This window comes from Schistocerca piceifrons, chromosome 2, assembly GCF_021461385.2.
Source record: "Schistocerca piceifrons isolate TAMUIC-IGC-003096 chromosome 2, iqSchPice1.1, whole genome shotgun sequence".
Classification (NCBI taxonomy): Eukaryota; Metazoa; Arthropoda; class Insecta; order Orthoptera; family Acrididae; genus Schistocerca; species Schistocerca piceifrons.
Window position 1 is genome coordinate 604,851,924 of NC_060139.1, and position 24,226 is coordinate 604,876,149.

General features: G+C 39.8%; 1 protein-coding gene across 1 annotated transcript; it reads left to right on the forward strand.

Annotated features, from left to right (window-relative positions):
* The first annotated feature begins 407 nt into the window (after positions 1 to 407).
* LOC124775651 (odorant receptor 2a-like) lies at positions 408 to 22,537 on the forward strand. Its single transcript, XM_047250478.1, has 5 exons — positions 408 to 1,243; positions 1,325 to 1,424; positions 7,944 to 8,045; positions 12,902 to 13,057; positions 22,511 to 22,537. The coding sequence occupies exons 1-5, from the start codon at positions 408 to 410 to the stop codon at positions 22,535 to 22,537; spliced, it is 1,221 nt and encodes a 406-aa protein (XP_047106434.1).
* Positions 22,538 to 24,226: the final 1,689 nt, after the last annotated feature.

Sequence of the window (24,226 nt, forward strand, 5' to 3'; positions counted from 1 at the left end):
TCATTATCTAGGTTGAAAGAGCCTTTTTATACGACTAAGTTAAGAAACCCTTTGAATCCAACAAGCTACCAGCTTGCTACATATTTGCAACGCTGATGTAAGCTACGACTTCCCGTTAACGACAATTAAAAACCTTCCTCAGTGATTCACTTTACCGGCCGTGATTAGAAGCCAACGCTCCAAACGTTATGCAAGGCGCAGTTCTCCAACAACAGATATAAAAGCGAATGTACCAGGGCGATAAACAACAGTGGAAGATCGGGAACACCGCTGGCTGTCATACATTAATCAAGGTACAGTGATACCGCATACCTCCTCTTCTGTGGCTGAGTTAACGTCTATATTAGCGCCGAGGACGAAGTCTGAAGTGCTCTTTTCCTCTATCCCAGGTCTCGTGTACCAAGAAGATGAAGGATGGTGAAGGACGTGTCTCTGCCCGAGATACCAGTGCTTTGACGTGGGACTACACGAAAAAGTCACTGCTGTGGCTAAATGTCCGTCTGCTGTGGGCGTTTGGTGTGTGGCCGTTATCAAACTCCCGGATCCATTACGTCACCAAGAGCATACTGTCCCTACTGGCGGTGGGTAATGCCATCGAGAACACTCTCGGTGTCTGGGCGAACCTGGGAGACATGGAGGAAGTAACGTACTCGCTGATGAATGCCTTCACCATAGCGGCCGGGGTCGCAAAAACTTGCCACTTTTTCCTCTTCCAAGGCAGGTACTGCTTGCTTGTGCGCCGCGTCGACGTCATAGTGTCGAGTCAACGCGGCTATTGCGAGAGTGACCCCGAAATGCTGGCCGTGACGAGGCGGTGTCGCAAGATGGCGCTTCGCATGACGGTGGCTGCCTTCACGTACCTGACGGCGCTGTGCCTCATCTGGGCGTTGTCGCCGGTGGTGGTCCACCCCGGGGAGCGCTGGCTGCCGTTCAACCACTTCCCCTTGGAGCCGGCACCGCTTCCACTGTACTACGAGCTGTCGTACGCAGTTCAGAGCGCCTCTTCGCTACTGTACATCCAAGTCAGTTTCGCCGTGGACTTTTTCTTCACGGTCGTGATGATCATCATCACGGAGCAACTTATGATCTTGAACGCACGCCTCGCCCAGCTGCATTTATATTCCGGTGGGGGGCGATTAATAATAACTGCTACGAGGGTTTTGAGGAAGGCGACAACGGAGGACCGAGACGATATGTACGACGAACTGTGCCTCTGCATTGACACACATCAGGAAATTATGAGGTATCGTGCGATTCGAAGGTCTTCAGTAACCGGACAGCTATTAAACTGTATTAATTTTTTGTTAAAATTCTTGTGTTACAGGCTGATAACTTTCCTGGATAGCGTGATGAACCCAATTGTTCTGACGCAATTCATGCTGAGTGTCATGGCTGCGTGTCTCACTCTGTACCAACAGACGTATGTAAGTGCAAGTACTGTGACAAGGGACTTCCGTGTTCTCCAGATTCCTATTTTTCTCTCACATTCAGTGCACTGAAGCTACCAACTAAATTTTAGACCGAGAACCATATTGAGTATAGTTCCGATGCATAAAAATGGCTCAAATGGCTCTGAGCACTATGGGACTTAACATCTGAGGTCATCAGTCCCCTAGAACTTAGAACTACTTAAACCTAATTAAGGACATCACATACATCCATGACCGAGACGGGATTCGAATCCACGACTGTAGCGGACACGCGGTTCCAGACTGAAGTGCCTAGAACCGCTCCGTCACAACAGCCGGCGTTCCGATTCGTACTTTTGGTGTAGACAGACTGTTTAATTTTGCCATATATTTTTTGGTTGCTTCGAGCTGTAGTTTCAAGTGTGCCAAAATAAAATATTAAACTCAATTAGAAATCTCAAGACATATTATCACTCATACAGAGAAAGCTATTGCAACCTTATCAGCGTAACTCATTCTTGTGTTTTGGCAATTCACAAGTCTGCAATAGACTGAGTCATTACAGAAAAATATTCACAAGTAAGAAAGTTACAGTGTTTCTGAGTGTTGAACGAATTTTCACATTCCCTTTCCCAGAAAATGTAGGTAAAGGTTTGTTGAACATAATATAGTAAAGTGTAATTTGCTGTATTTTTACGAACACCGTCGCATTACCGATTTCCCACAACAAATAACCGTCAACAGAATTCAGTATCAGTTTTGCAGTAGGCCTTCTACGTTATGTTACTGGCACCGGAAAAGTGTAATGTCGCTGTGGTCGAAAATACTTAAAACTCGCGGATAGAAGAAAATTACACCAGATATAATAATGAAAAATAAATACTCGCCACAAATATGTCTTTCTTGAGTCATGCTTACGCAGATAATTCTGTGCCATTGCTTCGCTCTTCCTGGAAAGCCAAACAATTTTTCTTGCAAGTAGGTAGGCAGTTAATCACTGGCTCCTGTCTGTACATGCCACAAGTCTCCTGGCTCATGGGTGCAAAGAAAAGTGCTAAAGAATAATGAAAATACACCCCCAGCTTACAGGATTTAGATAAAATGTGGAAATGTTGCGAGAAATGCATGCTTGAATTCAAATGTAGGTCTAATCAAGTCTGCAGATTTTCGCTGTTGAACCTCACCACGAACGGCACCTGTGCAATGTCCTCAATACGTTGCACGAGTCAGTCGTGATCAGAACAGCGGTCGGTGAACTAATCAGTGCACTGTTTCGGAACTAGATGAACTCGAATTTGGGCAAATTGTTGATGCTCATATGGTATAAGCTTCCGTAACCAGGGGAACCGAAGTGTTGGGTGTTTCAAGAGGCACCGCGTCGAAGATTTATGACGCATATTTGGAATGAAGAAGTACATTACCCACTAAGTCACAACGCCCACGAAATTATATGTTGAGTGATCGTGACAGATGGTCATTGTAGAGGACTGTGATGAAAAATAGGACAATGACAGCAGAAACAGCCACTGCAGAACATAATGCGCACTCGCCAGCACTGCCAGCACGAAACAACATGAAAGAGCTCCTTTAATCAGGGAATTCCAAGGCGAGCTGGAATGCCAAAATCACTCTTCAATGACGCAGACACCTGTAACAGGAAATCGTGGTACCGAAGCCCCAAAGATGGACTGTGACACAATGGAAAAATGTCATTAGGTCGGTTAAATCTTGTTTCATACCGGTTCGAATTTATAGCTGCGTTTGCGTTCCGAGAGTGAAACATGACGGTGTTCGTTTATGATTTGGACAGTCACTTTGTTCTATTCCACGGTCCTGTGCATGGTCGCATTACTGCTAAGGATTGTGTGACTAGCTTGGCTTATTAGGCCCATACCGTGGTACGTGTGTTCCTCAGTGGTAGTGTTGCTTTCGAAGAGAGACAGGGGCTCTTGTTCACATTCACATAGCTCGCATCGTCCAAGACTGGTTAAGTGAGCACGAGGATGAATTTTTCCATCTCCCCTGGAAACTACAGCCACCTGACCTCAATATGACTGAGTCTTTGTGGCCGCTTTCCATCTCAGTCATCGTTATCTGAACTTGCCACTAGTTTGTAGGAAGAAAGGTACGAGATTCCCTTGAAAACCACACGGGACTCGTATTTATCCATTCGAAGATGACCGAAAGCTGTTTTGAATGCCAACGAGTTTCCTAAATAGTATTTTGCATTGTTGTGTTTTTGGTCTCTCTGCATCTGTGGGTACGCCCTGTATGTGAATAACAGCATCCAGTTTCATAAACCAATTGTGAAAACAGATCATTCCAGTTCACAGTGTTAAGATTTTTCACATAATAATATAGTTTTCTGCTGGTCATGTTACACTGACGCAAAAGGAAACATCAGAACACCGATTCGTTAATGCCACACTGTAACAAACAGTCTGGAAAGGCCACTTAGACTTCGACTCCTGGCTGATGTAGCCCAATAATACATATTAGTTTGCTGGAAAATATCTGTGATGCAGATATCACTTTACAGATCCTTGCCAGCAATTTAGGATTCAGGAAAGATACGCCAGCTTTCAAAGCTAGGAATGTTGTTGCTCACATTCTGTTCAACAGTAAAGATAAATCTCTAGCCTTTGAGAGGATTTTAATAGAATTTCCTGAAACTTGTGAGGGAAATTACATGTAGGTAAATCAAGTAGGTGTATAACTTCTAGGCTGACTGAATGTGAAAGGAGTTAGAACTGAAGACTGGAAAGGAAATATTTAACAGTTGCTGAGCATGCTTTGAATGAATGTCATTTTTACGATATTGACGGTGGTGCTCTCTACAGGGCCTATAAAGAGAGAAAACTAACATTCTAGCTATTAATACTTATCACAGAATCTTGATTTAGACCTCAATGATCAAATGCGGTTCCACTATTCTGCTTTTCTTAATTAGCAGTCAGCTAACGATTCTTCCCTTGATCGTACGATTATACTATAAATGTTCCACATTCGCCAAAATGCACTGATTCCTTTCTGCCTTCTGCTCTTCGGTTTTTTGTCTGTTCATCACTTTTATCAGTAGTTTGGTACATATGACGTAGTAATCTGTGCCAGAACTCATTTGGTCTACTGTTTGAGCGTTATATTCTTATAGTTTTAATGTTTGAATGTAATATGAGGTTTATTTGTTCGTACATTGTTTCTGTCTATTTTAATATGCTTATGAATATAGTATATGACAGTTTATCGGCTTCTGTACAGTTGAGAGACCTTAACCAATACATGTATAACTTCCTGATTACATTTTTAAATCAGTTAGTAGGTGGATGCAGGGATTCATACTTATATCTTTATAGTTTAAAACATTCAGTGTATTACTGCAAAATATCTGTTGTTTTGTACCCATATGAAACTGAAGCATTGCAATATACGTTTTTCATTTGTAAAATGGAAATAACGACCTTTATGCAGACAGAAGCTCTCTCTGATGTAGTGTAGCCTGTCTATTCAGTCTTAAGTTGTCTGATAATGACTTAGAAAACCGGAAACCGGTTCACAAAGAAATATAAAATTATATGAAGAAAATTTAAAATAAATATTCAGGGACACTACTATTCTGTATTCAAGTGTTTCGTAAAATCACTTGAATGTTCTGAATCCCTATTCACACGTGATACGTGTCTGCTGTCTCCAAAATGTGAAATGCTCGATTTCCAAAATATGAGAAACACAGTTAATTTTTATGTTCTGCCTTTATTATTAGCAAAACATATTTCATTACTTAAGGAATTATTGTTTATGAGGTCTTCACTGTCGGTTCTGAATCTGTATAGAAGACGTCTGATGAAAATATTGCCAATGAGTAACTGAACTGCATTGCACAAAACAATGTCTAATCAGCTTATTGCTATTGCTGACTTCAATCCGAATACTAGTTTGACGGAACTCTCCACGCTAGTTTATCCGCAGCAGATCTCTTCATCTCTGCATAAATATAAAAAATTACATCCACTTAACCTGATTACTGACGCAGGCATTGGTCTTCCTCTCTACATTTTACCCCCTACTCTCCCTTCCGTTGTTAAATTACCTACTTTTTGGCACCTCAGTAAGTGTATTGTCAAACTATTCCTCTGTTTAGTCAACTGTAAGAAAAATTTCTTTTCTCATAACTCACTTCATGATATCTTCACTAACCATATAATCTTAAGCATTCTTCTGTTCCATAGCATTTCAAAATCTTCTTTCTACGTATTACCTTACCGTTCCAGGCTACACTGAAAATACCTTCAGACAGGAAAGACTTCTTAACAAAAAATTTCAAATCAGATTTTAACAAATTCCTCTTTTTAAGAAATAATTTTCTTGGTATTGGCAGTCTGCATTTTATGTTCTCTCTACAACAGCTATCGTCATTTAACTTGCTATCCAAATAGCAGCACTTGTCAACTGCTATCAGTGTCTCACTTCCAAACATAATCTGTGTACATCCCCTAATTTAATTGGACTACGTTTCATTTCCCATGCTTTACACTGTTGATGTTCATCTTATAAATTCTTTTATTTATCTTAAAATTATCATACGGCTCTTATGCCATTTCTTCTGGCTCATCAGCTCTCTTAAAAATTTGTATTTCTTATCTCTTACCTGTAGTATCTTTTCCAAATACCTCATCAGTTTCGTCTACTACTCGTTCTATGTTCAGACTTAATAACACAGGGAAATCACTGTCTCAGTGTCATGCTAACAGTCAACTCCTTTCCACACCCCTTGACTGTTATAACTGCAGTCTCGTTTGTACAAGTGAAATACATCTCTTCGCTGCCTGTGGCGTGTCGCTGTCGCTGACGTTGATAACTTTATAACTTCATAGAGTGTGTTCTGGACGATATTACCAACAGATTTCCTGAACGTAGAAATAGTATGAATGTGGAACTACCTTTTCTTTTAATGTATTTTATGATCTGAGTTACAGGGTTAGTGTTCCTCCGTTTCACCGTTACCAGAATGGAGGCGTTAGATGTTGACTGTTATGTCTTTCCTTTCTTCTATAGATAACTGGTGCTGTATTTTCAAATAAAGATTTATTGAACTTGTGGTTCAGCATTCTGTCTTCTTTGGTAATGTGATTGTTATATTCTTTTGTCACATGTATTGGATACTAGGCTGCACAGGTTTGTCATTGCAGGTTCTCCCAAGCATCGCAATAATTTTGAATCAATATCATGTACACCACGTATATTATTTTGACTTACGTTCTTAACGATGTAAAATGCTTCAAAAAGTACAGGATGTATCTTATTTTCATCCGCTTTCTATTCACTCTCCATAAAGCTTCCCAGTTTGTTTATTTTATGTAGAGCTTCCATGTATTCCTCCCAGCTTTCAGCCTACTCTTCCTCATGCAGCACTGGCATTTCATATCGGCTCTTGATATTGGTACAATTGTTCCTGTTTCTTTAATTTACGTATGCAGGATGTGCAACTTTGTATTTCACCTTTTATTACTTCTGCTTTGCTATGTTGGATCTTCTGTCAACTTCACTTTTTTAAATACTTGCATTCCATCTTGTATGCATGAGTTACTACATTTTACATACTTTTGTCAATCAAATTTAAAGTCTCGTGTATTATTCAATGATTTCTACTCTGCGTTTTATTTTCGCCAATTTTTTCTCTGCTGCTCTATTTCATTCCTTTCCTCATCGCAGTTAAACGTTCCCAACGCTTCCTCTGAAACTTACAACAACAACTGACTTTTTAAATTTATCCAGGTACCGTCTCCTTAATCTCCAGTCGTTTTGAAATTTATTCCGTTTTAATCTTCAGTTCATACCCACCTAATTATGCTTTGAATCCACGTCAGCTCACAAAAATGCTTGACAGTTTAAATCTGGTTCAAAATTCCTGTCTCACCATTCAACTATCTATCTGAAACTTCCCTGTGTCCTGAGGTCCCTTTCACTTTTGCAACTGTGTTCCAAGAGTCTTACATCGAATGTTAGTAATGATCAAATTGTTATCTGCGCAAAATTTTGCCAGATGATTTCCAATTTTATTCCTTTTCTCACGTCTATGTCGTTTTACTATTTTTCCTTCTTTTCCTTTGTCTACAATCAAATTCTTTTCGATCTTTTCATCATACGCAGCTCTAGGAAGCAGTTATTTTTGTGTTATAGCGGTGTCTTGCACTTTCGCGTGTGTTTTGACTATGATCATTTATTGACTATGCAATCATATTTCTTACTCATTATTATACCTATGCGACTCAGTGGACCGCTTCATTAGAGCGAACAGACGCAGAAGTACACACACATTTTATGTAGTTGGGGATATGAAATTTCTTCCATTACAGAGTTTACTTAATTCGCAGTGGCTGCCATTTTGAGCAATGGTTATACACAGTTACACGATTACATTTACCAGGCCAATAGGGAAAGCATGGTAATATTGTTGTCTGTTTTCTGTTCTGAACAGGAGTTAAGATATTCATTCAAGTATCTATAGCGTTACTGTTGTACATGGATTTTCGGCAGAGTCCTGACGGGAATTCAGTGATGAAGAGCGCCTCCTACCTGCCGACTCCTGGCATTGAGGTGTTCGTATACTGCTGGGGAGCTCACAGCATCCGCGAACAGGTAACAACACGCTCTCATGTCTCATGAACACAGCCACATTTCCCTATTACATACAAGCGCAAATCTGTACAGAAACTACCTCAATGGCTTCAGGTACATGTACCTGGGTACTTAGAGTGTTCCAAGTAGTAGCTGTACCTCAAAATTTGTTCAGATTCAAAGTAGCAGGTTAGGGAAAGATAAGCAGGTAGCAATATTTCCCTTATTTTGTATACCCACAAATAATAACAAAATTGTGCACCAATCGAAAATCGTATTTGTGTAAATATCAGAACAACTATGCGTTCACATTTATCGACAAGTGGGTAGTAGATCCCCAATTCTAATTTCGTGATTATTTTACTGCAGGTGAGTACATATTTTTGCAGCTAATGCAGTAATAACGAATGATTTTCGTTTTCATCATGGTTTCAGACTGATACGTTTAGCACAGTCGATTTTAGAGTTTATTAATGTACAGAACAGAATTTATCATACTTTTTGTGTACACCACAAACAGAATTACATATGTCATTGATACACATAATAAATAATTAATGATAATGTTCGAAGACGATAAGAAAATTACGGTTCATCTGCCAATACTATTTCAATGGCGCTGATGTCAATAAGATTCATTCAACAGAATTGCAACTTCAACGTTTTTGCACAGGCACATGGCACATGGCATACGCGCAAAGCTCCATCAGACGAAAATCTAGTTCCAGATATTAGCTTGTAAATGCGTTTTCGGATCTGTCAAGACACCGTAAATTTATTGCAGAAAAAATGACATTAAATCATGCCTATATCATGAAAGAATTAAGTAAGACGTTATCATTGTAATTTGCGTTTATTTTAGTATAAATATCTGATAAAAGGAGTATAAAAAGTAAACTTTTTTTTCGTTTTAGTTGCAATCGTTTTAATACCGTTCCTACTTTTCTTCACTTTATTTGATTTTATCAAATTGACCTTTACTTCGTTTAATTTCTCGTCCTTCTTTTCTTCTCGCTGTTTACTCGTAAAGCACTGCAATTGTTACCATAAAAAAATCCTTCTGGTCTATTTCCATCGAAAACAGTAAAGCGGACAGCAAAATAGCTTTTCTATGGTCTTATTTCTGTGCAGCGGAACTACAGTTCCCTTTACTGCTTTCTAACAGTAATATTCAAATAATGCCCTATTCCAGACTCGTAACTTCAGTATAAACTAACTCCTTCACTGTGAATACTTCCTTTGCTTATAATTATTGTGCTTTGCTCTTTGTAAATCAGCTTTACTGGAAGATCGCTTGGTAACGGAGAACAGTCACAACATACCAAAATGAATGACAGTTTCTGTCAGATTGCCTTAGAATTGCATCATGGAATGAGGATACAAAGCTTTGTAGCTTTTCATTCCTTGAAAGTAGTTCTTCCATGGCACGTATTGTGAGGTGCTTCTATAGACAAGAAAACTAATAACACTTGAAATAATCTGTGTAAAGGAAACATAAGTGGGAGGCCAGAAATGAAAGAGTTTGAGCATGCATGTATAATATCAAAATAAAGATTGAAATCTGTAAAAAGAAATTTATTTTGTATGTATTAGAATTAATATGTAAATTTTCGTGAGTTGTTGCTTAGAAACCCACTATGTAAATGGGTTTTGGTATTCAGATGCCCATCAAAGAACTTTTTGTATATTAATTACACAATATGAATCATTTCCATGCTAGTGACGGGAAAAGAAATATTACTGGTATATCTTGATTTCAATATAAATTTCCTAGATTATTCTGTCAACAGAAATTATGTATAATATTTTTTTGCTTCATTGTTCTATTACAGGGGTGATCTTTTCTACACATTGACTACTAGGTATTTGAATTGTAAATGATAACTTTTTCTTAGGCAGGGCTCAAACAGAGCAATATAAAGCCATATTAAGCAAATGTGTAGTTGCAGTAGACTAATACTTCAAATCAACTTAGTGATGTGCATCATTAAAATATCTCCACAGACATCAGTAGAGCTGATTATTGACAAATGGCCCATATATTTTGAAAGTAATTTTCTAGTGGTGAACGGATCTACAAGAACACAGACACAGTGTCATTACAATTAGATATGTGAACCTAACCATCCAATTATCCCGGCAATAGTGTCATAAAGCTTTGTAACGCTTTACACAAGTTACTTAAAGTAGTAGTAGACTGTATATTATTAGGAAATCAACTACAATGACTGTACAAAATACAGTAATATGAAATACTAACAAAATCACATACAAGTTATCAACTACAAAATACTGAAGGGAACATATAAATTATTATAATAATATTTTTAAAAAAAACGCATGTTATAGAGTTCATTACGAAAAATAAGTTATTCTCTTGAGGAAGCTACATCATAACGTATTTACAACAATTACAGTTTCCACTTTTCTGAAATTCTTATAATTCCACATTCTGTCAGATATAAATCTTATATTTTGTTATGGTACTTCGACAGAAGAATATATAGGTTATGATGTAAAAAGTGATATCCCAGAGAAAAAAATGAGGCTTTCATTTTTAACCAAGTTGATAGTTGCTGTGATACAAACTTGATAATGACCTTAAAGCCAAATCGTTGTTGCGTAATTTACAATAAAAATAACAGTCATGGTAAAATTTTGTCGTTCAGTAAGTTCAACGACTTCTTGAACTTAAGTCAAACACTATTTCATCACTAGTTCCTGTTTTTTGCCATGGACTGCGACTTGCATATGTCATTGTAAGCATTGTGGCAAAAGTGATAGTTATAGTTAGTAACTATTTAGTCTCAGACATCAGTTTCTAAAATTAATTTAGAGGATGTTGATTTCTTCCTCAGTGTTGTATTCATGCAGTTACTTATTCACAGAATGATTGCTCATGTACTCAGTAGGCACTACTACTTGTTAAAAATCAAAGACTGTTAATACTCTACTTTGTTAGTAGCTGAAGACATCTACATGTAAATCAAAATTTTCTCAAACAATTTGATATTTAAAGGCATTAATGATGAAGGAAATGACTTGTATGTTTTACTGAGCTTATGAAGTGTGGCCATGTAAAGAATTTAAATTATATGGGTGAAACATCATAATCGAACCCTTCCACAACCGTCTTTCTAAGATACGTCATGCATTTCAATGTCTTTAACGTACAACATACAGAAATCGTTATGCTTAGGGATTACAAGCATATTTCACCCTAGTAGATATACAGTTAAACTGGTGATATATTAAAATAATTTAAACGATTTCCTTTAATTTCCAAACAAATAGAATATATAGTTCAGCAAAACGGTGGGGGTAACAGGAAGAATATAAGAGCAGATTTCTTACATGTGATACTTTAAAATGTATACACATCCACTGTGTTGGTTTGGTTTTTCTCTGAGTATAGCAGTCTTCCTACAGTCACATCACATTACTTACTACCTGCCATTTTATGCATGGTCGTAACTGCACTACTAAGTGCGCTACAGCTGACAGTATAGACTAAAAGAGTTTCGTGTCCATGTATCCACACATCAATATCTGACCCACCACCCAGGAGAAAATAATTGTTAATGGATTGTTCTTGCTACATATACTTCAGGCTACTAACCAACCTAAAAACATACCACTCCTAATAGCTATAGTTATAAAGCTATAATTATTAGTCTGAAAATGACTTAAAAACTGAACAGTGTTGTACAGTACACCGTTCTCAGTCACCAACAGAAATGTCTGCAGTTATACCTGTTGCCACCTGTGTATAGAAGAAACTGCTGATATAATAATGATACAGAATCTTAGCAGGATTTTGGCGAGATTGTTATCATCAGTCTCAAATGAAAATAAAGAAAAACATGTTTAATGTCACTACATCGTGATATAATAGTGGAGCACAATCTAGTAAGATTGTGGCGAGATTGTTGCCACCAGTCTCAACTGAAAATAAAGTAAGAATATGTTTCATGTCACCACAACCCAAATATCAGTGGCCAGAATGCGCTGGACTACAGAGTAGAAAATTCGTTCTGGAAATATCCCCCAGGCTGTGATTACGTCGTGTCTCTGTGATGTCCTTTATTCCAGAAGTGCTAGTTCCGTAAGTTTCACAGGTAACTTGGCTGAAGCTTGGAAAGTAGGACGCGAGGTACTGTCGGAAACAAAGCTGTGAGTATGATCATGCGTTTTACTTGGGTAGCTCAGTTATTAGATTTCTTGCACATGAAAGGCAAAGATATGTCCAGCATATACTTTTAATCTGCCGGTAGTTTAAGATATTAATGAACTAAAATAAGAGAAATTATTAAATCATTTAATCAGTTAATATCTCATAGAACTATATTTGTGATTAACGTATTCTCTAGAAGGTTCGTTTTCTTGGGATGCAAAATAATCACCTTGTAAGCCTCTTTAAAAAATTTGACATTTCCCTGTCACAGCTACACACTGTATGTATCGTATCATTAAAAAGAAGTAACAATCTTTAAATTTTATTCGATGTAAACTTTTTCTGCAGTAACAATAACTATGGGTAATTAACCGGTAAATTCCACAGCTTTAACCAAATATTTTGCTTACTCAACGTAGTAAAACGCTACAAGTGAACTGAAAATGCCAATTCCTTACAGCACGGAAAGTAAAGTTCTTTTTCGAATTTGTTTAATAAGTGATGAACAAGAAAGACTTATTTCATACAGTAAGCCGTAGAATATCTCGTTGTTACACGTACTCATCTGTAACTTCGTAGGGCATACGAATATACAAAAATGATTTACATGAAAATAATGTTCTATTAGAAGACGCATCTTACATTATCATGTCATACTGTATGGATGCTGGATGAAGTAACAGTTTCGCTAACTTGTCCGCAGGGAGAAGCTGTGTCGGAGGCGGCATATAGCTGCTCCTGGTTCGATGGCAGCCCCCGTTTCAAGCGTGCCCTCCGGATGGTCATGTGCCGAGCACACAAGCCGCTGGTCGTCACGGCGGGGAGGCTCTACCCAATCAACAGGGCCACCTTCCTCTCGGTTAGTCGTACATATCATCGCTCGGTGCCCGATGTAACTGTACACCGATAAGCCAAAACATTATGATCACTGCCCACCACAACGTTGGACGGAGTCTGTTGGCGTTGGGGGGACGTGACGCGGTAACAAAAGTATGTAAACTGAGCAGACGTGGACGGGGGATCACTCTGCCAAAGACGCGGTCTGCAAATTGGACAATCCATTGAGATAGGAGACTTTGACAAAGGGTAGATTATTATTAAGCAGAGCATTTAAACTAGTGTCTGAGCATTTAAACTAGTGTCTCGAAAACGGCGAAGTTGGGCGCGTGTTCATATGCTAGTAAGCAGAGGTAGGCGCTAAATAGTTGGACGTCCACGATCCTTCACAGAAAGTAAGATTAGGAGGCTTGTCTCCTCTGCAAAGTAGGATGGATGGTCATCTGTGGTATCTATCCCAAATAGCGCAGTGCTTGTGCACGCACAAGTGTTTCGGACCATGCCGTTCATCTTGTATTGTTTAAAATGGAGCTCCACAACAGACCATCTCTAAGTGTTCAGGTGTTGACCCAACGACAACGTCAGTCACAACTGCAGTGGGAATGGAACCATAGGGATTCGACCGCCGATCAATGGAAGTGTGTCGGCTTCTCGGGTGAATCATATCTTTCCTACTCCAGGTCGATGGTCGTCTCCACATACGCCGTCATCGAGGTGAACGGAGGCTCAAAACGTGCAGCGCGCCATGGACGCTGGTTGGTGCGAGCAGTATTATACTATGGGAGACGTTCCCCTGAACTTGCAGTGGGCCTATAGTAGTAATCGAAAACACGCTGACAGCTGCGAATCACCTGCATCCCTTCGTGCTTGATGTCTTCCCCAATTGCGATGTCATCTTTCATCAGTGCAATTGTGTGTGTCTCGGAGACAGAAACGTGTTAGAGTGGTTTGAGGAAAATTAAAGTGAACTCATATTGATGTCTCTGAGACCAAATTCAAATTTGTAAATCCTAGGGAACCCATTTGGTCGCTATCTGGCGCCATCACCACGTACGCAAATCAGCGGCGAGTTATTTATATGACATGAGCGTAGACATCTAATGCCACATACCTCCAAAAACCTACGAACAAAAGGTCGGATTTATGATATGTAGAATCAGTGCTCTATTTCGTTCCAAAGATGGACAAACAAGCTGTTAAGCAGGTGGTCATAACGTTCTGGTTTATCAGTGTATGTGCAACTATTGTTTTCTACCATTACGAAAAATGTTCATGAGTAATATACTAATTTCGGAGTCTTGGAAAATCTGATTATCAACGGACTTCCTCACCGTTGGTAGAATTTTATTTCGTTGTTAGTTATGTATAACGGTCGAATTCACGAACATGTCTAATTTGGGTAATTCTATTAGAATGTGGAAGTGTCCAGTTCTTTCCTCAGAATTCTGCAATGGTTTTCGTTGTCGAACCAAACATAATTATAAAGATTACAAAGGTTTCCTTGGTGAATTATTCTTCATAAAGTTATTTGATCGGTTGCTAGTAGCCGTGGCTACTGGTGGTGTTAAGTAGCACATACTATGTGTGCTTCGGAGATAAGTAATTTACGGAAGGTTCTTTTCTTTCAGCGTGAAGTAGGAAAGAACATTCTGATTGTAATAGTTTCCAAGTGTAAGAAAAACTTTGTAGCAGTCAATTGTTGTTGTGCGCATTCTGCAGGTATAATTTTAAATGCCATATAATCATCCTTCCCTCTTCTTGTGTGGCCCATCTTCATTAATGGTTCAGACTGCAGGCGATAGTTTCTTGTATTACTTTGACCATGAGGTGATTCAACGTCGCTTCCAGGGCTAAATCATTTCATGAGGACAGGAAAGGAAATGAGGCATGATCTAATTTAAAGAACTATCTTGCAATTTTTCACGAATAAGTCATACAAGCCATAGGAATCCAAAATCAGGTCGTAAGAATGTAGATTCGAATCCCGAATACGATTAAAAAGTTTAACCATTGCGAACCTTGTCCCAATGTGTCTTGTGGGCATGTATGAAGATAATTACAAATAGTAAGAAAAACGTCACAGAATCAACAGAACACAGTGCAATTCACAGTTAGAGGGGCGAAAAGAAAATAAATGTCATGTTCGTCAGTTGAACAAACCTTTGGCTTTAGGAGAAAAAAACTTGTTGAGAATCCACTTCCATCGTCATCGTATACGTATCTCGGAGGTCACACTCTCCTTCACTCGAAGGTTTCTTGCTGAGTTTCTCCGTTTCAGTCCCATTAAGAAATTTGCACACCAAAAAGTCCTCAAGAGAGATGCTACGCGTTAGAATGTGTCGACGGTTTGAGGGAATTTCTCGGTGTATTTACTACTTTCGTTACAACTACGTTGGTCTTGGCTTGTGTCCAACTGGCTATGTCCACCAACCTAGTTGTTGACATCTGTGCTGCATCTTATCGTTTTGTACCAGATTTCCTAGCAAAATTATCCACTTAGTCATTAATTAGTTTTTCTTGTCTCTGTGTCTTCTTAGTGTGCATTTTAAGGTCCATGGGTTTTGTCGGTACTGATATTTAAAAAATCTCGGTGTTAGGGCTTTGGATGGTAGTAGCGTTATTCTAGGTGTGAGAGATTCATACGTTGTCAGTACAGAAGGTAAAACAGACGACGTGTCATCGATATGGATAGAGAAAAGAAACGGTCCACAAATAATTCAGTAATGCCTTTTCAATAAGCATCTGATCCAAACATCTGAATGCGCACTTAGAGACACTGAATTGTTCCACCTGCAAAACAGAAAGATACTGAAACCTAAGTTATCAGATTCTTGTTATGCAGCAAACAGAGGTGAAAAACTTCGTTTTTCGTCTGTTGATGATTTTTCTGAGATCGACGATCAATTTAATTATTGCAGTTGTTGTTCTTCGGTATTTCAGAAGCTCTGTTGATGGTTATTGTGGCTGTGATGTTAATAGTATTCTAGTATTCTGTGTGTATTCGTACTTGTGCTGTTCCCGTTTTGTATTTCATAAGCGAAGAATGGAAAATGGAATGTTTTATCTAGACGAGACCTAAAATGCAAAATAGGTCGAAACGGAAACACGATTCACATCAAGCTTACTTTATTGTCTAACAAAGCAAATGAGCTTTACTTAAATTTACTGTGAAAGTTACAATAAAATAGCTGTGATAAATATCTCTGTCACATCCGTATCATCATCTATGGTTTGATAATACTTCCATAAGTGCTTGTGTTTATTCCTTAATCCATTAACGGTTTTAAAAATTTTCTTGTGTTGTACCAAGATGAATATAGAACGATTTCTTAAAAATATGTATACTAACAGAAACAACGATATTATAGCATAACATGAATTATCATAGCAATTTCGCTGGTAACCGCTTCAATGCAGCACAAGGCTATGACATGCATACCACGGATGCTATAATGCACTTATCTGCGTCTAGGAGAAACCTTATATTCTATATTACGATGGAAAATTCTCCTGCGAGACTACGAGAGTTCACATACATCCAGAAACTTCATCAGAAAGAGGATGAAGGCTGCTACGAGCAGATAGAGCCAATATTTGCATTAATACGCTGAAAGCAACAGAACTACGACCTAATATTATCTTTAATATGCCGTCATTGCTGCGACCAAAAACGCTTTTTTCCAATACTCTGAACAGAATACTTCATGAGGGAGGAATGTATGTGGGCTTGCAAGGTACACAGGTCCCACTCAGATTAGTGTAACCACTAGTTAAATGCCTCAGTAATTATCTTCCCTGCTTGTACGTGCAAGAAGAGGTTCAACGAGGTTCTCGGAGGTACTACTAGGGGTTTTGAGTCATGCCGACACCAGTGCCATGGCGCAAACAGCCCTTTTGATGTGCTCCCATAAAATATCGGTTGGATATAAGCCCGGGTGGACTGGATGGTTCAAATGGCTCTGAACACTATGGGACTTAACTTCTGAGGTCATCAGTCCCCTAGAACTTAGAACTACTTAAACCTAACTAACCTAAGGACATCACACACATCCAGGCCCGAGGCAAGATTCGAACCAGCGACGTAGCGGTCGCGTGGTTCCAGACTGTAGCGCCTAGAACCGCTTGGCCACTCCGGCCGGATGGACTGGATGCCATGGGAATACGTAAACTCATTTTGGTGCTCTTCTAATAACGCACATACGCTGCGAGTGTGTGGCACGTGGTATTGTTCTGATGGTAGATGCCATCACGCCGAGGAGAAAACGAACTGCATGTAATGGGCATCGTTCTCAGTGATAGAGGCATATATGTGTTGATCCATTGCGGCTTTTCAGAATGATGAGATCACCTAAGGAGTGTAACTAAAATATTCTCCAGACCATAACATTCCCTCCTCCGGCCTGGGTCTTTCCGATGATAGTTGCAGGGTGTTTTCTTTCAGATGTTTCACGGCGTGCATGCCAACGGCCACCTGTCATCTGAAAAGGCCACCTGTCACCACTCAATGGACGTCCAGCAGCGGTATGTCGTGATAGTTTCAACCTACGTCACCAATAAACAGCGGCCATCATGGGTGCGTGAACCAGGCACCTGCTGTGGAGTATCGTATGCAACGAAGTTCTCTGAACGGTCGTTGACCCTATTGGAGGTGGCTTAGTTCATGTTGGTGGTTAGCTGCTCCACAGTTGGACGTCTATTAGCCCGTACACGTCACCGCAGCCGCCGATCACCCCTGTCATTCATGACCGGTGGTACACCAAACTTGTTTCGGGCCAGTTTTGGGTAGCGCTGTTTCGGCATGTACGGTATAGTTTAGGCTCGGCTGTCCGCGGAAAGTTTACAAACATAGCCATTTCTTTCCGTGTGACGTAGGAAAGAACATTGCGATTGTAACAGTTTCCAAGTGTGAGAAAAACTTTGTATCAGTCAACTGCTGTAGTGTGATTCCTGCAGGTATAATTTTAAAAGCCATATTATCATCCCTCCCTCCTCTTGTGTGGCTCATCTTCATTAATGGTTCAGACTGCAGGCGATAGTGTCTTGCATTACATTGGCAAGGTGAAACGCCAACCGTGGCCCGAAATCCAATGATCATGTCCTTTTGGACATCAGATAAATCGCACCGTTTCCGAATTACAGCAACTAATGCGCTGTTTCCGTGCTGCCCCCCCCCCCCCCCCCCCCCCCTGGCGACAAGCTTTATATACCTTCCATTGCTAGTACTCCCACCTGTCGTCTGTGAGTGGTTATTGCACGTTGACGTTGAACATAGAATAATCGTTCAGTAAGAAACATACATTTTGTACCAAGATTAATCACATTATAAGATATTTATATGAAACTGGAAGCTCTATGAAAGCCGCTGAAGAACAGCGTGAAGTCTGGAACGATTAAAAAGTTTAACCATTGCGAACCTTGCCCCGATGTGGCTTCTGGGCATGTATGACGATAATTACAAATAGCAAGAAAAACATCACAGAATCAACAGAACACAGTGGAATTCATAGCTCATTACACGAAATGTTAGTCACTCCTTTAAAGGGGCAGATTGGTCGTATTGCACCCCTGTGGAATGTATGGAGCTGGTATCAGGCGGTCATGTGACCCTCCACAGCTGACGTAAGGGGTGAAAGTGAAGTGGTACGTATGGCCGCTCTCTTGTATGGAATCAGCGCAATAAGAGGGACCGACGTGAAGACGTGGCAGAACGGCAGAGAGGTGTTACTTCTTTTGGCCGTCCCCATGACCACACCGTGAATGACGTTGCCCCATTTGTTGGTGTATCACAGCGGGCTGTACAAAGTACATTTTGTCTGCTATATATGGCATACGATTCGCAGTGACGTAACACGTCAGAAGAACATAGGGACCGGAGACGAGCGGTCACGTCTTGTCAGTAACAATCAGTCAAACCCGACAAGGATGCAATGGACATCTGGATTGGGGTGTCTCACAAAATACTTTTGCTCACTGCGACGCATAAATCTGCACGTCTTCGATGTGACTAGTGGATTGTAGCTAACTGAATACATTAAATGTGGTCCTGTGGACAATGATTTTGCCTGTTTTCGAAAGATGCCCCAACGAGGATTTTAACCAGAAGTTTGTAAATGATGTAGTTCAGAGAACGTTCTGTGTAGTTCTCGACGTGTTTTTTCCACCATTACTCTGGTCTCCTCATTCAGATTATCGTAAGCGAACTTCGGTATTTATGTAAACGTTCTTGGTGACCCAGTGTTACCCTTTCCTGCAACATTGTAATTGTTACTATGCTGAGCTGCATGCTTACTTTCCCGGTTTAACGATCTCTCAGGCACAACGCCTCATTTCTGCTGGAATGCTAAATCAACCAATTCTAATGCCGTACTAAACATCTGAGACTATTAGGAACGACGGTTGAGCCACAGTAGACCAAATGCCTGCTGTCTGGTAACACTACAAAATCTGATCACCATGAGTGGCTTTCGATGAAAATGGCATTTCTTTTTCTCGCGAGATTGAAGACATTATCAAGCGTAGAGGTGGTGTTTACATGGTGTTAGCGTGTCGTATCCTGAGGGCGAAAAATGCGGCTGGTTGTCGCAAATCGTGGTGGTTAACTTCTAAAACGTGATCTACAAAGAATAGTTTTCGAGGTTTGCCAACATCAGTTCCTACGAGTGGAAAGTACAGAAGTTTACTTTTTTTTATCGTATTGTTGGACAAGTATGTCACATGACAATAACCTTCCTTTGTTATTTAGAAGTAGTTTATCGAAGTTCACTACACTGTATTTTGTATCCTAGGATCTTTGTTAGACTATATCGGTAACTAGATTAAAACATGTGACTTCATGTCGTTGGGAAAGTAATCTGAAGTAGCCTACAGAAATACCAGTGCCATGGCGACCTTAACTGGAAAAGAACGGTCGTTTATACCTGAGAAACGTTCACATTAAGGCGGTAGAGTACTGCTCAGAATCTGGTAAAGTAATTATAATTCCATATATGGTTTAGTAGTAATCATTTTACTATAAATTCCTTTCCATATTGCAGTCATTTGCATCCGTCTTACCTTGTATGAAATTTTTTAGCCGTTTCAGATTTTTCTTTTATATAGTTTCCATTCAGTTACTTGTTCGGCTCCTAACTAAGTTGATGAAAATTTCGACTACTGTCCTGAGGAGGCAGTCATCGCAGACTTCCTCTGAAGGAACAACGAGAAACTTTCGTAGTTTTATTCCACCTGCTATGGAAACGTGAGTCAATAATCAGTACATTCGAATTCCCCGTTCGTTTCAATATATCCACCCTTTCAGTGTTTTCTTAATTAGGGAACTGTATACCGTGTAGATTGTCATTTAAGTGCCAAATACGGCACGACTGTTTCATGCTGATACTATATTACTTTGTATTTCTGTGACTAACGATTTCTGTTTCCCTCTGTAACAATCCATTCTTTTTTCATGGTTTCTAGTAATCTCTGTAGTGTTTGCAATGTATTACAGCTATCAACGTCCTTGAAACATCTGGTAGACGTTAAGTCTGTCGTAACGTACTATTTATTTATTTTACTACTCTGCTGTAAAAAACTTAAGGAAGAAAAAATCTTTCTATGCAATGTCACTACTAAGTACATAACTCGATTACACTTGGGCCATACTTAGAAAGAACTGCTATTGTATAGTACATTACAGTGCAGTACAGTAGGTAACTGAACGAAATTCGTAATGTGAAGAACAAAACTGCGCCGGCCTGGGTGGCCGAGCGGTTCTAGGCGCTACAGTCTGGAACCGCTGCGGTAGAAGGTTCGAATCCTGCCTAGGGCATGGATGTGTGTGATGTCCTTAGGTTAGTTAGGTTTAACTAGTTCCAAGTTCTAGGGGACTGATGACCGTTAAGTCCGATAGTGCTCAGAGCCATTTGAACCATTTGAACAAAACTGCCACTCACAGGCAAGAATTACATTGAAGTGGCTGCGATTTATGGAAGTCCCCTGTACATTACAAAGAGCGCGACGTGATTCTTCCTAGGGTGTGTGATCACCATGGACGACAGCAGAGCATGTTCTGCAACGTGCTCCCGCGCTGGCCAGAAGTTTGCTAAGTAGTTCTTGTCATGGGCGTGGCATTCATCCATCGGTGCGGTTGACAAATGTTGGATGGACGTTGGTGCATGTGGAGATGTGGCAATATGTTTTCTCAAAGCATTCCACACGTGCTCGAGGGGATTTAAGTCTGGGAAACGGGCAGGCAAGTCCATTCGATGAATGTCTTTTCGTTCCAACAGCTCTTCCACCTGAGCAGATACGGTTGCGCATCGTCATCTATAAAAATGAAGTCATATCGAATGCACCCCTGAAAAGACGCATATGGGCAAGGAGTGCAGTGTCACCCACACAATAGCACCTGGACCACCAAAACTACTATGTTCGATAATATTCCTCGGTGTATTACACACCTTCATGCGGCGAGAGATGGCAACATGTAATGCACACAGCAACATTGTCTAACATTATCGTTTCGGGTTTCGTGGTAGACTGAAGAGAAGCATAATGTTGCTTGGACGGAGTGACCTCCATATCTTTGAACTAGGTACACTCGCAGGTCAACGCTATTACGGTCCTGTACTCCTTCTGGCAGTTGTCAACTCCGCTGGTGGAGGAATGGAAATACCTACGAGAAGAGCCCGTTGGCATCCTTGCGGCTATGGTGGGAGAAAGTTGAGGAGCATGCACGGCCATCCGTGGTGGCTACACGTCCCATTAAGAACCACGTCTTGCCTTTAGTAATCTGCAGGGGGCCATATTAAAATGCGAAGACTTCTGTGTAAATATTGTATTTGAAAAACTGTTATTTCTGTTCGTCCCACTTTGTAATTCTTTCTGTTAGATTCTTATATGTATCGTTCTGCTTCCATGGAGTTATATTACTTTCCGATGACACATTATGTGAAAGCTACATTCGTTCTTAAGTTTTGCTAACTCTCCATAAGCTTTTCAGTGTATTATTACTTTATAACGGTTCAAACGGTTCATCACGGTAAGTATCTCGTGAAGTACCTACATATTTTTCATTGTTTCTCGCTGTAGTCGTCATGATTGATGTTTTCATAACAGTTTGGGCTCATTACCCTATATAAAAGAAGTTTTTTTTATATCTTGTGAAGATTGTTTACTGTTCCGGTGTAAAACATAGTGTAACAATAGTGTCGATTATTTCTCTTTGTTTCAGTTGGTGAATGCTTCCTATTCCTACTTTGCACTGCTAAGCCGTATCCACAACCGCTAGTAACGGCTCCCAGTATCTGCACCTGGGGAACTGGTTTACTATCATCTGTATTAACAATGATTAGAATATTGCTAGTACTTGTACAAAGAAATACATATTTTCGCTTAGGGAGACGCTTATTTGCAAGTGATGTTTCCACAAAAGCATAACATGAGTTATGTAGCATCAATAAACAGTTATGAGCAATTTTATCACTTGATGTTGTAGGTATTGCAACGAGCTGCTGTATTTTAAGCGTGCCAGCTTGTATTGAATATTTTCCATTTATTATTAGTAATTTTCTAAATGTTGCTGTATGTAGTACATTTTGTACTTTGGCCCTTTGGTACAAAAGACAGAATTTCATCCTTGTTAGTTGACTTACTGACGCCCGCATGTTTAAATATAGACCTAAGTTGTATATGGATAGGGTCAGGAAAGAAATAGGTCATAATAGTTTTGGTGGAAAGGCTAACTAAGAAGCAGGGAATAAAACTGCAGATGCGTAGCTTGGCGTGGAGATCAGGAAGCATTGGACACCACTGCATTAGCTGTTTACCAGGAACTGGTGGTCTTCGTGAAGGAAAACAACAAGACAAGCACAGTAAGGCAATGTTCCACAGCTATAAACGATGTGCCGTTACGTACCTACCAGCTGTTTAGTCAAATATAACGTGAAGCTTAGAGTTTGTGCTGAGTGCTTTAAAACGACCGACGGTCGAAATTATCTTGTAGCTTAGACAATAAACAGGTTACAGCCTGCTTGGACCATTCTTTCTTTCTTAAAATAAGTTGCACAGTTTCTTTCATGCACAAGGTGTCAGTTTCACATCATTCCCTGGTTAATGTTATTTGACATTCGGAAGGATAAATTATTGTTTTCATTTCCTGTGAGCATGAGAGTTTTACAGCGTAAGCTCAGACGTCCATTCACGGCAACCATCCCGTCATTCAAACTCCATTCGGCAGTTCGCAATTATAATTTCTGCGGTTTCTTTAAATCGACTAAGGCAAATGTATAAACTTAATCTCTGAAAAATAGAAAAAAGCCAAGATCGATTTTCTTCCCCCAGTTTGTCCATCCCGAACTTACGTTTCATCTCCGATGATCTTGTCAGTCGGAACGTTAAAACCAAAACTTTTATCCTATCTACTGAATTTCATTATCTCGAAGTTATCTCTCTGTTAACAGGGAATGATTACATACCAAATCAATGGGAGAAATTCCATATTAACAAATATTCGAAAGTTTATTTTTCTTCTTCTACTTTTTTTCGTTATTGGCGTCTAGTTCGCTATCTACATCATGTAGATATATTAGTATTTGTCACCATTAAGTTAAAAGTGAAAATATGGAACAACTATGCTACCATTTATACTTCTGTGCCGCGCATTAATGTTGAGCTCGTACTGATGATCTAGTGAATTGTACTACAAGGAATTTCAAACCACCCACAAACCTGGTTGAGAAAGTTGGTGATCCATCTCTTCTAAATGTTACTTCGTCTGTAAACGAAACTAAAAACCCAAATAACGGCTGGTAGAATGAACAACAAACGATTGGTGAAAGTCCCTTCCGTAGGCAGTGATTGGTAGGCGAAAGACCGTGGGCGTGCTTAAGACAACATGAATATACGAAATGATAGTAAAGTTCCTTCCATTACATACTCATGACACACACCACCCGCCGTGGCACCATGTCGTACAGGCAAAAAACATTTGGCGATTTTTCCGTTGTGTATTAGAAAATGCTTTTTCACCGATACAAGTTGCTTCGCGTCCATTGCCATTCTCTCGCTACATACAACAGTTACGTCTCCACGCACACGAAATGAATATCTGTCATAATTAAATGAGAAACTATCAACACAGCTGAACCAAAAATTTACACGAATGTTAAATACAAACAAGTCTCCACTATGTAAGCCTTAGTATTTAATTCCT